This window comes from Oenanthe melanoleuca, chromosome 1A (genome assembly GCF_029582105.1).
Source record: "Oenanthe melanoleuca isolate GR-GAL-2019-014 chromosome 1A, OMel1.0, whole genome shotgun sequence".
Taxonomy (NCBI): Eukaryota; Metazoa; Chordata; class Aves; order Passeriformes; family Muscicapidae; genus Oenanthe; species Oenanthe melanoleuca.
The window spans coordinates 26,584,129-26,597,958 of record NC_079334.1 but is presented as its reverse complement, the minus strand read 5'-3'; the positions used below and the strand labels follow the sequence as shown (position 1 = coordinate 26,597,958).

Below are 13,830 nucleotides of genomic sequence, written 5' to 3'. Positions count from 1 at the left end.
GGTATCTGTGACAGTCCTATTGGGCACTTTTGTCCATGTGAATCCAGTCTCCCTGGATTTACAGCTTTGTTGTGAAGTAGAGTAGGGCCAGGGCCTAAGGGCCTTCTTTGGTAGCTTGATAGGAACCCCTGATCTGACCAGAGTTGGGGTGTTTCTTCAGTGTGGTGCTGCTGGTGTGCTAACATTTGCCCAGAAGTAAGAGCTGGGGTGTTCAGCATATGTCTTACTTTCCTGGCTTCTGTGTGCATGCTGTTGCAGAGCACTGTAATCGAAAGTATATGATCAAAACGATGGATAAGTGGAGTTATTGCCTCTTTGGTAACTGGAGAGCTGAACTTGTCTGTGCTAATCTTGTACTGTGTAAGTCGCTGAAAGGAGTGAAATCACCCTGTGTTGGAAAAGGCACAGTTAAAGGCAGGTAAAGCCAAGCATGGGTCTTGTGTTTTGTAGCATTCAGCTTTTAACAAACCAGTAGGAACCAATTCTGTGAGCAGCTGCAGCCATTGTAGCATAGGCTATGTCACGATGCCCTGCAAGCTTACCCTCTGCAGGCTGTGCTTGGTGCTAGACCTGACCGTGCTCGGGTTGGCAGAGTTCTACAGCCACAGTCTGGGAGAGGGGTGAGCTGTGTGTTTACCAGACAGCAGTTAAAAAGTATTACTAGACCTGATTACCAGGTGTCGAACCTGGGGTGACATCGAGGACTTCTTTAGACTAATCTCAAAAAATGGTGCGCTGCTAGGGGTTGGACTTGATCTTAAACACCACTTCCAACCTTGATGTTTCCGTGATTGGGTGAGTGCTGCAGAGCACGGGTCAAAGCCAGGCAGGGAACTCGCGTTCGGGCGTGTTTCTGGTTTGACATTGCCCGGGGCAAGGCTGCGGGAGGCACGTGGCAAAGCTGGCAAGCGCCCCGGCCCGGGCGGCGATAAGGAAGGAGCAGCAGCTGAGGCGCGGGGTTTATGGCGGTTCACACAGCCCGGGCAGCGGCCCCAGCAGGGTTTATGGCGGTAGCTGCGCTCACACAGCCCGGGCAGCGGCCCCAGCGGGGTTTATGGCGGTAGCTGAGCCCACACAGCCCGGGCAGCGGCCCCAGCGGGGTTTATGGCGGTAGCTGCGCTCACACAGCCCGGGCAGCGGCCCCAGCAGGGTTTATGGCGGTAGCTGAGCCCACACAGCCCGGGCAGTGGCCCGCAGCGGGGTTTATGGCGGTAGCTGCGCTCACACAGCCCGGGCAGCGGCCCCAGCGGGGTTTATGGCGGTAGCTGCGCTCACACAGCCCGGGCAGCGGCCCCAGCGGGGTTTATGGCGGTAGCTGAGCCCACACAGCCCGGGCCGTGGCCCGCAGCCGCGGGCGCTGAGGGGCGGCGAGGCTCCGGCAAGGGGCGGGCGCGCCCCTGCCGCGCAGGCGCGGGGCGGAGGGGCGGTGTGCGCGCGTGCGCGGCGGTTGGCGCGGCGCCTCCGCCAATCGCGGCGCGGCTCGTTGTGCGGCGGCCCCGCCCCCGGCGCGGCGAAGGACAAGGTGACGGCGCGGGGCCCGCGCTCAGTCTCTGCCGCAGCGGCTCCATCTTGCGAGGTGAGCCGGGGCGGCGCGGGCCGCCCGCTCGCCGGCACCCGGGCTCAGCCTCGGGGCGGCAAGGCCGCCTCGCGGGTGCGGGGCCGGGGCTCGGCGGCCGCGCCGCGGCGGGGTTTTCCGGTGCTAAGTCTCTGCTCTTCTCGCCCGCCTCAGGTCGCCATGTTCTCGTCCATCGCGCCGCTCGCGCGGCACAACCCGTTCTACGCGCCGCACTTCCAGCTGGTGCAGGACGGCGTGAGGAAGCGGCCGGCGGAGCCCGCGGAGGCCCCCGCCACGCGGCGGAGCCTGGCGGCCGCGGCCGTCGCCGAAGGTGAGAGCGGGACGGAGGGGCCCGGCGGAGGCGAGGTGCGGGGCCGGCGGTGCCTGCGCTGCCCCCGGCGCTCGGCCTGTGCCCGCCAGGGCGGCGCAGGGAGTGTCGGCGCTCGGCGGGCTCGGGAGGGGCCGGCCCTGGGCCTAGCGCCCGCTTGGAGGACGAGGAAGGGCACGGGCGGGGGAGGCGCTGGCAGTGCTTCCGCTCTCCCGGCGGCGTGTGCTGAGGAGCAGGAGAGATCCGGATCTGCCGGCAAAGGACACGGCAAGGTTCTAGTGCAGAGTAATCGCAGAGACCCCTGTAGATTCTGTCTTGGGGAGCAGAGAGCGCTGTTTGTGGCTTTGCATGGTCTGCAGCCTCGGGCACTGAGGTTGTAGGCCCGCACTTCTTTATTCGGTGGAGAAGAGCAGTGAGTGAATCTGTGGATTCGAAAGATCATCCCTCATATCCTTTTTCCCTTTTTCTCCTATTGTTTTCACCATTTTATTCATGGCTGGGCATCTGAACATCTAGGTACATTAGGGGTGCTTGCTGTTCTTTTTTAGTTCTTTTTTACTAGTTGTGGGGCGTATACCAGATGAGTTGCAATTTAAGATACAAGAGTGCACTTAAGTTTTAAGTGCAAATACTTCCTGTATGTCTCCCAGTCAATTTGTTGACTTCTGAAGGTCAGACTTAGATGATATTTGCAGTACCATAGAATGGGTAAAGGTGGAAAGAACCACAGTGAGTCATCGTCATCATCGGTACAGGTCCAACTTCCCTGCTGAAGCAGGGTCATGCTAAAGCAGATTGCACAGGATTATGTCCAGATTCTTGAATATTTCCAGGGAGGGAGACTCCACGGCCTTTTTGGTCAGCCTGTTTCAGTGCATGGTCACCACAGTAAAGAATCTTTTCCTTATATTCAGATAGAACGTGCTGTGCATCAGTTTCTGCTCATTGCCTCATGTCGTATTGCTTGGCACCACTGAGAAGAGCCTGGATCCATCCTCTTGACACCCTCCAATACTTAGAGCCATTGATGAGGTCCCCTTTTAGTCGTCTTTTCTGGAGGCTGAATAGACCCAACTCCTTCAGCGTTTCTTCATGAGTTGTTCCAGTCTCCTTGTCATCTTTGTAGCCCTCCTCTGGACCTGCTCCAGGTGCTCTATGTCTAGTACAGAGGGGCACAGAACTGGGCACAGCACTCCAAATGTAGCCTCACTGCTGGCAGTTCTCTTCCTAATGCATTGCAGGATACCCCATTGGAGTGGCTTTCTTGGCCACACGGGGACACTGCTGGCTGATGGACAGCTTGGCTGTCCAGCAGGACCAGCTCCTTCTCTGCAGAGCTGCTTTCCAGCAGGTTGGCCCACAGCCTGTGCCATTCCTCCTATGTGGAGCTATTCCTCCCCAGGTGCAGGACCCTACATTTGCCTTTGTTGAAGTGAATTCAGTCTGTCTCTGCACGCCTCTCCAACTGAAGGAAGTAGAAGTGGATATTAAAATTCTAATTCTTTTAAGCTGTCAGTCTCTCTGGTTTCACTTTAAAAAAAAAGTAAGCGTTACTTTCAGCAGGCTACCTCTTCTGAAGTACTGTGATTATTGAAGTATTTTAGTAAACTTGCATGAACATTCATATAATACATAAGACTGGTTAGGTTTTACAAAGTTTTCAGGAAATTATTTGTGTCTTTCAGTGTAGTAATCCTGCTGCCAGGTTACTAAAGCCCTAAATCACTCTTTGGGATGCTAAATATATTCAGTAGGTGCACTTATTTCTTTAAAGCATTATGCTTAATCTTCATCCTGTTTGTTGGCAGTTGTGATCAAAGGTGGCCAAAGTTTTGCAGTCTTTATAATCTTTTCTCCTGAGTTCATTATTTCATGTACCAGTTGGTTCTCTGGCTTTTATGTTGAGAACATAAAACGTTGCAGAAGATATCTGAACTTGCACAAGGTCACACAAAGTCAGTACAAACCACACGACCTTCTGAGGTCAGCTCAGGACATCAATCACAAGGGAGCTCAGAGACCAAGTATTTTATGACTGGCTGGTGGAATTTGTCCTTGTTAACATGTCAGATTGGAACCAGAGATACGAAATAGTTACGATGTAGCTGTCTCAACAGAGTAGATACATTTGTATGTCATATGTTTATATTAGTCTACCTTAAGGGTGTTTGTCTTAAATCGGTACCTGGGAGTGTTAGAATGACTTTATTGTCCTCTGTGCTGCACGTTCAGGTGGTTCTCTTCTCAAGTTATGGTTTCCAGAAAATTTGACTCTATTTCTGAAATAGAAAGTCCAAGATCATCTGTGGCTTTGTTTGCTTAATACCGCCATACCACTACAAACCTAGGCACTTCTAAAGAGCTCAAGTCTAATTGGTACTGGCTTTCTTAATTACTGTAATTGAACACCAGGCTGACAGGTCAGTCTCAATAACACTGTAATACAGCACATACATAAAACTCTACTCTTTTGGGGCTACTATAAAGGTCTGTCCTGTCATTTGAGGAGTATGACTTCTGAATTACTGTGAAAAGGGCAGTGTGAACAAACAGTTCTGAGAGCTGGGCAGCGTGGTAGCTGCTGCAGGGCTGTGGTGCTGTTGGCCAAAGACAGCTAGACAGAGCTGCCCCAAACAGACCTCCAGTCTGTTCTCTGATTACACCTGCCTGATCTATATGTGTTTAACAAGCCATTCTGGAAAGTTGTAAACAGACTGTTTCTGCTCTCTGCAAATCTGCTAGCATAGCCAAGCTGTGTGTAAGTCCCAGACCAGCATATTTACAGGCTTTGGCAGTGTTTCAATTAAAAACAAGTTATTCTGATAACTGATTTCTAGCTTTTAACTTAGGTTCACTATGGCATTTGTGATTTGATATTTATCATTTTAAATAAAGAAAAAAATATTGTTAGGGTAATTTTTAAGAATAAGATGAAAAATGTAAATATAAAATGTAATGTAAAATCTGGAACGTTTGTGGAAAGGAGTTCCTTTAAAAGTTATGTTAGCAAAGTTATGAGCTGGATAAGCCTCTTAGTGTTGTGTGCTGTTCTATTGTGCTATTGAACATAATTGACAGTTTCTGTTGATTTCATAAAGGAATTCAGAACCAGAAACATGGCAAAGAGGCTCGGCATAAGATAGGCTTTTGCTGTCTTTTCGTTTCCGTTAGTGTTTCTTGGAGAGTGTTCATATTAAGTTGTAACACTTTAACATCTATTCCATTATATTGACTCCAGTAGATGTAGTAGCAAAAGTTTTTCTTTCTGCTTTGGATAATATTTTTTACATTGTGTATTATTTTCTGTATGCTTATTCAGTATGTTAGTTTTGTTTTTACTTATTTTTTTAAAAATATTGAGTATAGTATCAGAACTGTGATAGTACTTTATGCTTATTTTGTACTGTTCATTGTAAATCTGGGTGTTTTTTTGGTTTGCACTCACTCAGCCTCTGTAGCTTCTTCAAAAATGAAAGAAGAAAATGAATTATTTTTTTCCCAGCTCCAGTAACTTTGCTGTATAGGAATATGTGAAAATTAATAACTTGTTTTAAGATAGGATGGTTTATACACAGTATAGAACAGTGCATATGAAGTATCTCTTGATTAAATGTGACCTGAAAGATTCTTTAATGAACCTTGTGTATGAGCATTCAATGGGACAATAAATATCAATCTGCAGTTTCATTAAACAAGCTGTATACATTTGAGAGTCTGTATTTGAAAAACATTTAAAGAAAATCTGTGTAAATAATCTGAGAAATACCTGAAAATATATCAGCATATCTCCAACACCAGTACTGTAGATTTTTATAGTCTACTTAAATACAGAAATTAAACTGTCATAGAATATTTAACAAAAGACGTATTGTCTTTTGAGTACTAGAGGAGTACTATTCTTCCTTAATTCTTGGATATGAGAAATGGTTGGACATTGCAGCTTCAAGTACTGGTTTCTGTGAGTAACTTCCAGGACTAATTTCTATGGTTTTAGTGTGCTGTGACCTAAAACTTCACTGTTTTTTCATTTGTTTATTTAAAGGAACAAATTCACTTTTGAAGGCTTAGAATCAAATCTTGTCAGTCCAAAATGTTTTAATTTAAAGAAAAAGAATTATTTTTCATTGTAACACTATATTCAAATGATACAATATGGGAGATTATTTCAGTTTATTACTTTTGAGAAAGTAGCACTTAGTAGTTTTGTTTCTTTTCTGATTGTTACCATTTATGATAATTGTATATATGTAATTTTTTCCAATTAACTAGAATACAGCTGTGCCTATGGCTCAAACAGATTCTTTGTGCTTTGTGGCCTTGGTGGGATTATTAGCTGTGGAACAACACATACAGCCCTGGTTCCTCTAGACCTGGTTAAATGCAGAATGCAGGTTTGTTCTGCATGTTGGTATGTGATGACAGAGCATGTTTAGTGTGGTATATTTAATTACTAATGAACTGGAGGCATAAACTATACCCTGGACATCAGTGTCCAACAGTGCATGGAGTTTATATAAAAGCATGGTGTGTCTTTATTTTTTGCTGCAGAATACAGTTGTGAATATGGCTCGCTCAAGTTTTATGCTCTCTGTGGCGTTGGTGGGGTCCTAAGTTGTGGCCTGACACACACTGGTGTCGTACCTCTGGATTTAGTGAAATGTCGTATGCAGGTTTGTATGAATTTAAACTTTTCTTGAGCTTTTGCTTTCTATTTAGCCAGCATATTAAGAGTTGGCAGTAGGCAACCTTTTGTAGATGACAAGAAGCAAGTCAACTTGAAAGCTACGTTATCAAATCTACTGGTGTAAGACTAGCAAAATATCAAGAGATGTAAAGGTATTACAGATAATCTGGACGAATTATCTTTGACAGAATTTAAGGCATGTTTTACTGACTGTTTGCTAAAAGGCATCCACCACAATGTTACTCTGCAGGCTGGTTGGCTGTCCAGCAGTATTCCAGTGCTTTTGGACTAAGAAAATGTTATCTTTTGGATCTCTGCTTTTTAGCCTGGAGTGACGTGCGTGTGTCATTTGATCCATTAACACTGTGGATATCAATGCATGGCTTATGGATTGGATATTTTGGAATGATGCCACTTTGAGCAGAGTGTCTAAAACTTGATTTGGTATCAGGAAGGCCATCAATGCTTGCAAACTGATTTCCTTGAAGTGGTTTTTGATTAAGCTGAGAGGAGCATTGTTGCATTGCACTTATGACACAGTAAAATAATTTCGTGAACAGCCATGGGTGAAAACACATGAATAGATTTATTCAGGCAAATCTGCAAGAATGAAGCAAATTAAAGCACACTTGTAAATTTCTGGAAATAAAGTAGTTAATGATTTCCCTATTGTGACACTTGATTATAAAAATGGCCATTTTGCAATTACAGAACTCTTGAAATTAGAAGGGAGCCATGAATTAGTCAGGCCTCCTTGTCACACTAGGAGTATGCATGTGCTATTCTTCAAAACTGTGCTCTTCTGAATGGCCTTTATTTAACAACATTTACCAGAGAGACTTTTTCACATTCTTGAAAACACCTGAAATTCTGGTCTCAAACTGGGAAATCTGTAACCCATAAGACATGCTCAGTGTGGGCTACCAGTTCCAGCTCATTACGTGGTAAGGGTGGTGATACTTCCCTTCCCTCTCCAGCACTTAGGGGGAGGCTCAGGAGGGGGGTTCCATGTGGATTCCAGGTGTGATCTTGTAAAACATGTCAGCATTTATCTCTTCACAGATCCAGTACAGAGCATGTTACTAATCCTTCCTAAGTTCTCCAGGAAGAAACCTGTTTCCTGCCCTCTCATGTCTTTTTAAGAAGAGGTCACCTTTGCCATGGTTTTAACTGAAACCAGAACACCTGTTGCACACCTAATAACTAAGCATTTGAACATAGTCTCATTTTTCGGTGCCCGATTAAATATCCAATTTTCTAAAATTATGTCGCATTTTAAAATTGGCATATTTAGGTGAACTAGATCTCAAGCATGTTTTTTCTAGACTGCAAGACAAAATAGCAGTCATCACAGGTTGGCACGCATGTCCCATAGCTCTTTCTGAAAGCTTTGATGGGCATCCAGTTTGATATCTTGCTTCTTACCTTCTGAGGAACTGTTGGATGAGATCAAATACGAAAAGTAACAGTGGGATGTGACTTCATTACCTATTGAAAAGTTTCTGCTAAATTACTTCCTTTCACCTGAAACAAAATTCTTCAAGTCAGTCTGTGTTAAATTTCTGATAACTTAATAAAATATCACTCAAAATTTTACAGGCAGAAAACAATTTGTATGTAGCCTTTATTGCCAAGTACAAGTGTAGAAGTTTTTGAGTACTCTTTGGTCTGCTTTTTCTCCATCTGTCTTAGTCTGATTGTGTGGAGAGATGACACAGGAAGAGCAACCTCTGATTAGTAATCAGGTGAATCATTAGGTTTCTGGCAATGCTTGAGTGTACATAGGCATAGTGTGTAGAGTCGATGAGGTCGCTGTCAAGACCCATTAAATTTTTTAAAAATCTGATCTATATATTGTTGCACCAGTACACCACTAACAGTGTTAGAGCAGTGATTCTAGTAAATCTTTTAATTAGTTGCATTGTTAATTTGGAGAATTAAAGTGAAACACAATTCTATTTGGTGCTTTAAGTCAGGGTTCGAGACTAGGAAGTAACCATTATGGTTACATTAGTGTAACTTTGTGGTGAGTACATCATCTGTCCAGGGAATTATATAGGTAGCTGGCAGTTTGAGGAATAGAAAAATTAAAAATTTTGAGTGGGGGCATGAGAAGAAAAATAGTAAGTTATGTCAAACATTTAACTGTCTATTCTCTTTAGGTTGATCCACAAAAATACAAGAGCATCTTCAATGGATTTTCAGTGACAATCAATGAAGATGGTGTTCGTGGCTTGGCTAAGGGATGGGCTCCAACCTTTATTGGCTATTCCATGCAAGGTCTTTGTAAATTTGGTTTCTATGAAGTTTTCAAAATCCTGTATGGCAACATGCTGGGAGAGGTAAGCCTTAAATGTTTTATGTAAAGACTGTATGTCTGCAGCGTAATAGTATTAGCGATAAGGAGTATTCACAAAAGCATGATTCAATAATAAAAACACGTTTAAATTCCTTTCAGGAAAATGCCTATTTGTGGCGTACTTCGCTGTATTTAGCTGCATCTGCCAGTGCAGAGTTTTTTGCTGACATTGCTCTGGCTCCAATGGAAGCTGCTAAAGTTCGTATTCAGACACAGCCTGGATATGCAAACACTCTACGGCAGGCTTTACCCAAAATGTTTGCAGAAGAAGGCATCTGGGCGTAAGCATCCCTTCGTTTTAATTGCAGTTCTTGATTTTCAGTACATTTTCTTAGTGAAGAACTGGTGCTATAACTAATTCTGGCCTTAGCTTGTAATACTTTTTGATTTTGTATTTCAAGATAAAAACTTAACATACTTAGGGAATCTGTGCTGAACTGGTTGTTAATTCCACATGCTCCTTAGATCCATCTTTGTGAGTATCTTTGTGCTGAGTTCTGCTGGATAACTTCAGTTTCTAGCAGTTCCAGTCAGAGATACTCAGCAACTTTCTGGTTGTACAGTCAAAGATGCTTGAGTCATTGGCATGTGAGAGTAACATAACTGCATGTTAGCTTTCTGTTCTGATAGAAGTGGCTGTGTTTGTACAGGTCATGTATCACTATCAGGACTTGGCTGGTGTGCGGACATGAGCTTTACTGCACTGGTGGTATCAGTACTACATTGCCTGCAGTGCATTGTAATCTGAAAACTCTGCAGGAAAATTTCAGTATGTGTTGCTGTTTAAAGGTAGTACTCAGGAATTAATATAATTCAAATTTCTGCAGGTAATTGGCATTACAGAGTTAGTATATAGAAGTTGTGTAGCAGCAATAAATAAGCTAATTTATTTCAGATTAGGAGTACACTAATGAAACTGAGATTGTCTCTTTTCTTGATTAAGTTTCTATAAAGGTGTTGCTCCACTATGGATGAGACAGATTCCATACACAATGATGAAATTTGCCTGCTTTGAACGTACTGTTGAAGCTCTCTACAAGTACGTCGTTCCCAAGCCACGAAGTGAATGTACAAAAGGAGAACAGCTGGTAGTCACATTTGTTGCAGGCTATATTGGTAAGGAATCTTTAAGTCTTACACTTCATTAATAGATTACTGCAAATTTAGATACCTGTTGGTTTTCAGACTATTAAGTAGATGTCACTAATGTGGGAAAACTTACTTGCAACTTGAAAATGTGCAGGGGAAATAACTATGATCAGTCTGTTAGGGGAAAATGGGTCTGTAATAGTGCACTAGTCTTAACTCCTCCTATATGTTACCAGTATTGATGGCCAGATTTTAAAACTTCAGCTGATTTAAATGAAAGCTTACATCTTTTTCAGTCTTGGGAATCTTTGGATGGAAGGGAGATTTTTAGTATCCAAAGATTTAGAAGTTTTTTTCTGGTTGTTTTATTCTGTTCAGGAGTTTCAGCTGGTTGACTTAGTGTACAGCTAAAATACCACAGAACTAATGTCAAATTATTCTTTCAGCTGGTGTGTTCTGTGCAATTGTTTCCCATCCTGCTGACTCTGTGGTGTCTGTGTTGAACAAAGAAAAGGGCAGCTCAGCTTCACAGGTTCTTATGAGGCTTGGATTCAAAGGTACATTCTTACTTTCATGTATTTTGGATCAAGTGTTTCTGGTGTTTTGGGGAGGATTTCTTGTCATGCCATTATATGCTGCTCACGCTTTATGGTTTGCTCTCCAGGTGTATGGAAAGGTCTGTTTGCTCGTATCATTATGATTGGTACCCTGACTGCACTACAGTGGTTCATCTACGATTCTGTCAAGGTTTATTTCAGACTTCCTCGCCCACCTCCACCTGAAATGCCAGAATCTCTGAAGAAGAAGCTTGGTTTAACTGAATAGACAACTCATTGACTGACTGCTGGCTGTCCCAGTGATGAGTTTCATGAAACTTTTATATATTTGACTATGTAGAAAACAAACTCTATACAATGTCATTATTGGTTGTGCCCTCATCTCATATGAGGGTTTAAATTCTACCACTGTCATTGCCTGAAATAAATGAAAAACAGAGTGCTTAGTGTCTGTTTACTACTGCATATGTAAGCTTCATTTCATAGTAGCAAATACCTCAAATACTCTTTTGGCTTCCCCCTCCCCCTCAAAAAGAAATTTTAAAAAATACCTTGTTCCACACTTTAGAAACTAGAGAAATGTTACTCTTCCACTTACAAAACAAAATTAGCTTTCACTGTTTCCAGAGAAGTGCCAAGAACCTGTCCTTGCACTTTAAACCCACTGATCATTTGCCTGTAATGAGCTGTTACTGTGGAACAGCTGAACTCCTGAATGGCTGAGACTGGAGTCTGATTGGGCATCCTAGTTATGGTATCAGTGTTCCCCACTGAGATAAAAGGAACTTTATGCATACTAGAGCTGTTTCTGCCTTGGGATGGTCATCCCAACTTAACTTACACTTACTTGACTAATTTCTGCTTCTGTTGGCTTTGAACCACACCAAAGAACTTGGCCCTTCTGATTGTCCTGTGGAATTAAACAGTAGTTGCTACCTCTTGACTAGAGAAAAGCTAATGTTAATAAAGATTCTCAAATATATTTGACTACTAATGACGTACTTCAGCTTAAAAATAAAATAAAAATGGCTTGTCTTTTATTCTAGAGTTTGAAAAATTTGCCAGCTTTTCCCTACAATTAGCTGCAGCTGTATTTTTTTATTTCAGTTTTTTTCCTGAATTAGTTTGATACTGAATTATGGTTGAACCATGTATTTTTGCAGCACAAGGAGCCCATACCAGGTTTTTTGGACCTTGATGTGAAAAAATACATGCTCATTGGCACACAAGAGGAGACAGTTAAGGCAATGTTAAGGTATTTGTTTTTGAACTTTTTTCTCAAGGTTTTTTTAGTGCTGCCTTCTACATTTCACCTGTTCAGTAACCCACAGTTGCTAATCACTACACCCTCTACAGTTCCACTTTGCTCACCAAGTAGAGCTGGAGCTGGTGTGTTGCTTTTTTTTCAGTACTGTGGATAGGCTGCCTTAGAGCATGTGAGCTGTTGATACTGAACTGAGCTTGGCACTCACTTATGTTGTATTGCTTCTTCCTCCTCACTTGGCTCCTTCAGAGCCAAAAGGACAAATCAGGCAGGTGCCATTGGAATATCATAAATGTACTGACTGCTGCATCTTGCTGGAGTTGGATGTGCCTGTTATTGTAACATAGAGCTTCTCACCCTCCGTGAAAATCCTCTTCCAAAGGATCCAAACTTCCAAGATTTTGAATGATTATGTTAAACAAGAAAGGTGGGCCTTAATTTGTGTTGTTGCCTTTCAGAATGTGGAGTAAAAGCGAAAACTACACCATTTCCCTGTCACTGTGACAGTAATAAAGGCACTCTTAGAGCAGCTGGTGTCTGCCTGCATTATGCAGCAAAGTCAAATACCCTGTCTAAATAAAATACTTGCACAAGTAATTTGTTATTGAATTAAAATTATTTAATGCTAAAAGTATGTAAATCTTGTTTCCCCATAGTGAATGGGAAGCTCTGAAATTATTTAATGAGTCATTAAATACTTTTAAGAGTTTCCTTGGAGAAGAGCCTTTACTATGTCTTGATGTTTTATCAAGACTGTTGTTAAACCACCCTTTGAAGCTGTGTATATGGTGCAGCTTGCTAGGCAAAGCTGTCACTTTTGTGTACTGGATATCAGTTTCTTTAGAGGCATGTTTTAATTCTGTAGATTTTTCTTTCTTTGCTGAAAGTTCCTTCTAATGCTGGGGAAAGTGAAGCACTTCTGTCAAATTTTAAGCCTGGCAGAAGAGTGGGACAAGCTTGGCTAATGTAGTGAGGTAGTCTGTCAAGCAATCTAGTGCTGAGCTAAATTTCTCAAGACTCGTTCTATATGTGGAGCAAAATCGCACAATTTTTTTCTAGGACTGAGTCAATGTTGCACAGTTGTTACAAATATGTACAGTAAAATCTTAATTCTGTTTTTCCATTGGTCACTGGTAGACCTGAAACTATCTTTTAAAGATGCTCAGACAGTTTTATCAAGGTAGATCTGAGATAAAACTACAAGGAGCAGCGAGCGGCTCCCCTTCTGTAACTGAGAAAGGGAAAATACACCGTTAGGGCAGTGTTGTGTTTCAGTGGAAAACACAGGAGGGGGAGAAAATTGCCTTGCAGCTGCCAGCTTCCTTGACATTCAGCCATAGGATTGTTCAGATGCTTGTTAGGGAAGGGTGTTGCTGAAAGGGTGTTGCTTAAAGGGTGTTGCTTAAAGGGTTGCCTGCTGGTATTTTAAATAAGCTTCAGTGGGAAAAATATAGTATTAAAATGCATTTAAAAGGTCAACTTGGTCATTGATAACTGCTTTGTGTATAATGCCTGGTACATTTTCTGAAGGTTGAGATGGAGCAGTGGTGCTTTTGATGGATGTGCACTTCCATTGCAAGGAAAGTCCTGTATTTAAAAGGGGTACCCTATTTTGAACTTAGGTAACTCCAGACCCATCACTAAACCCTAAAGTGCTCTGTAAAACATGGATTATGTCTATGCTGCTTGTGTATATTTTTGTGAAGGAGAAAACGTACTTTTTTGCTGGTTTTGGAGCTGAGATGATCTTTCTGGTTTAAAGCATACAGTATATATAAATCTGGAGTAACAACTGCATTAGCACATGGTGTTTGTATCAGGTTGTACTACAAATGAAATGTGCTGACACTTACTGATACTCGCGGAAATGTCTGTTGCATATCATTTTAAAATGGGCTGTAATAATACAAGTAGTTGTAACTCATTTACATTTCTACATAGCAATGATGTAGTCCACCATGAAAACAATAAACATTCTGCTTTTTTATAGCAAA

At 42.6% G+C, this 13,830-nt stretch overlaps 1 protein-coding gene and 1 non-coding gene across 2 annotated transcripts; both read left to right on the top strand.

Annotated features, from left to right (window-relative positions):
* Positions 1–1,427: 1,427 nt before the first annotated feature.
* Positions 1,428–11,012, top strand: SLC25A3 (solute carrier family 25 member 3). The gene is made up of 8 exons (XM_056515583.1): positions 1,428–1,576; positions 1,730–1,886; positions 6,432–6,553; positions 8,730–8,909; positions 9,026–9,207; positions 9,870–10,042; positions 10,462–10,572; positions 10,680–11,012. The coding sequence occupies exons 2-8, from the start codon at positions 1,736–1,738 to the stop codon at positions 10,838–10,840; spliced, it is 1,080 nt and encodes a 359-aa protein (XP_056371558.1). The 5' UTR covers positions 1,428–1,576; positions 1,730–1,735; the 3' UTR covers positions 10,841–11,012.
* Positions 9,378–9,617, top strand: LOC130248725 (small nucleolar RNA SNORA53). Its single transcript, XR_008839690.1, has one exon. It is a non-coding gene; the product is annotated as a small nucleolar RNA SNORA53 (small nucleolar RNA).
* Positions 11,013–13,830: the final 2,818 nt, after the last annotated feature.

What these genes read in the sequence shown, in the direction of transcription:
- SLC25A3 (XM_056515583.1), top strand. Translation starts at nt 1,736, where the DNA reads ATGTTCTCGTCCATCGCGCCGCTCGCGCGGCACAACCCGTTCTACGCG. An exon ending in GCAGAAGAAGGCATCTGGGC is followed by an intron (nt 9,208 to 9,869) that starts GTAAGCATCCCT and finishes TTCTTGATTAAG; the next exon opens with TTTCTATAAAGGTGTTGCTC. An exon ending in TATGAGGCTTGGATTCAAAG is followed by an intron (nt 10,573 to 10,679) that starts GTACATTCTTAC and finishes TTTGCTCTCCAG; the next exon opens with GTGTATGGAAAGGTCTGTTT.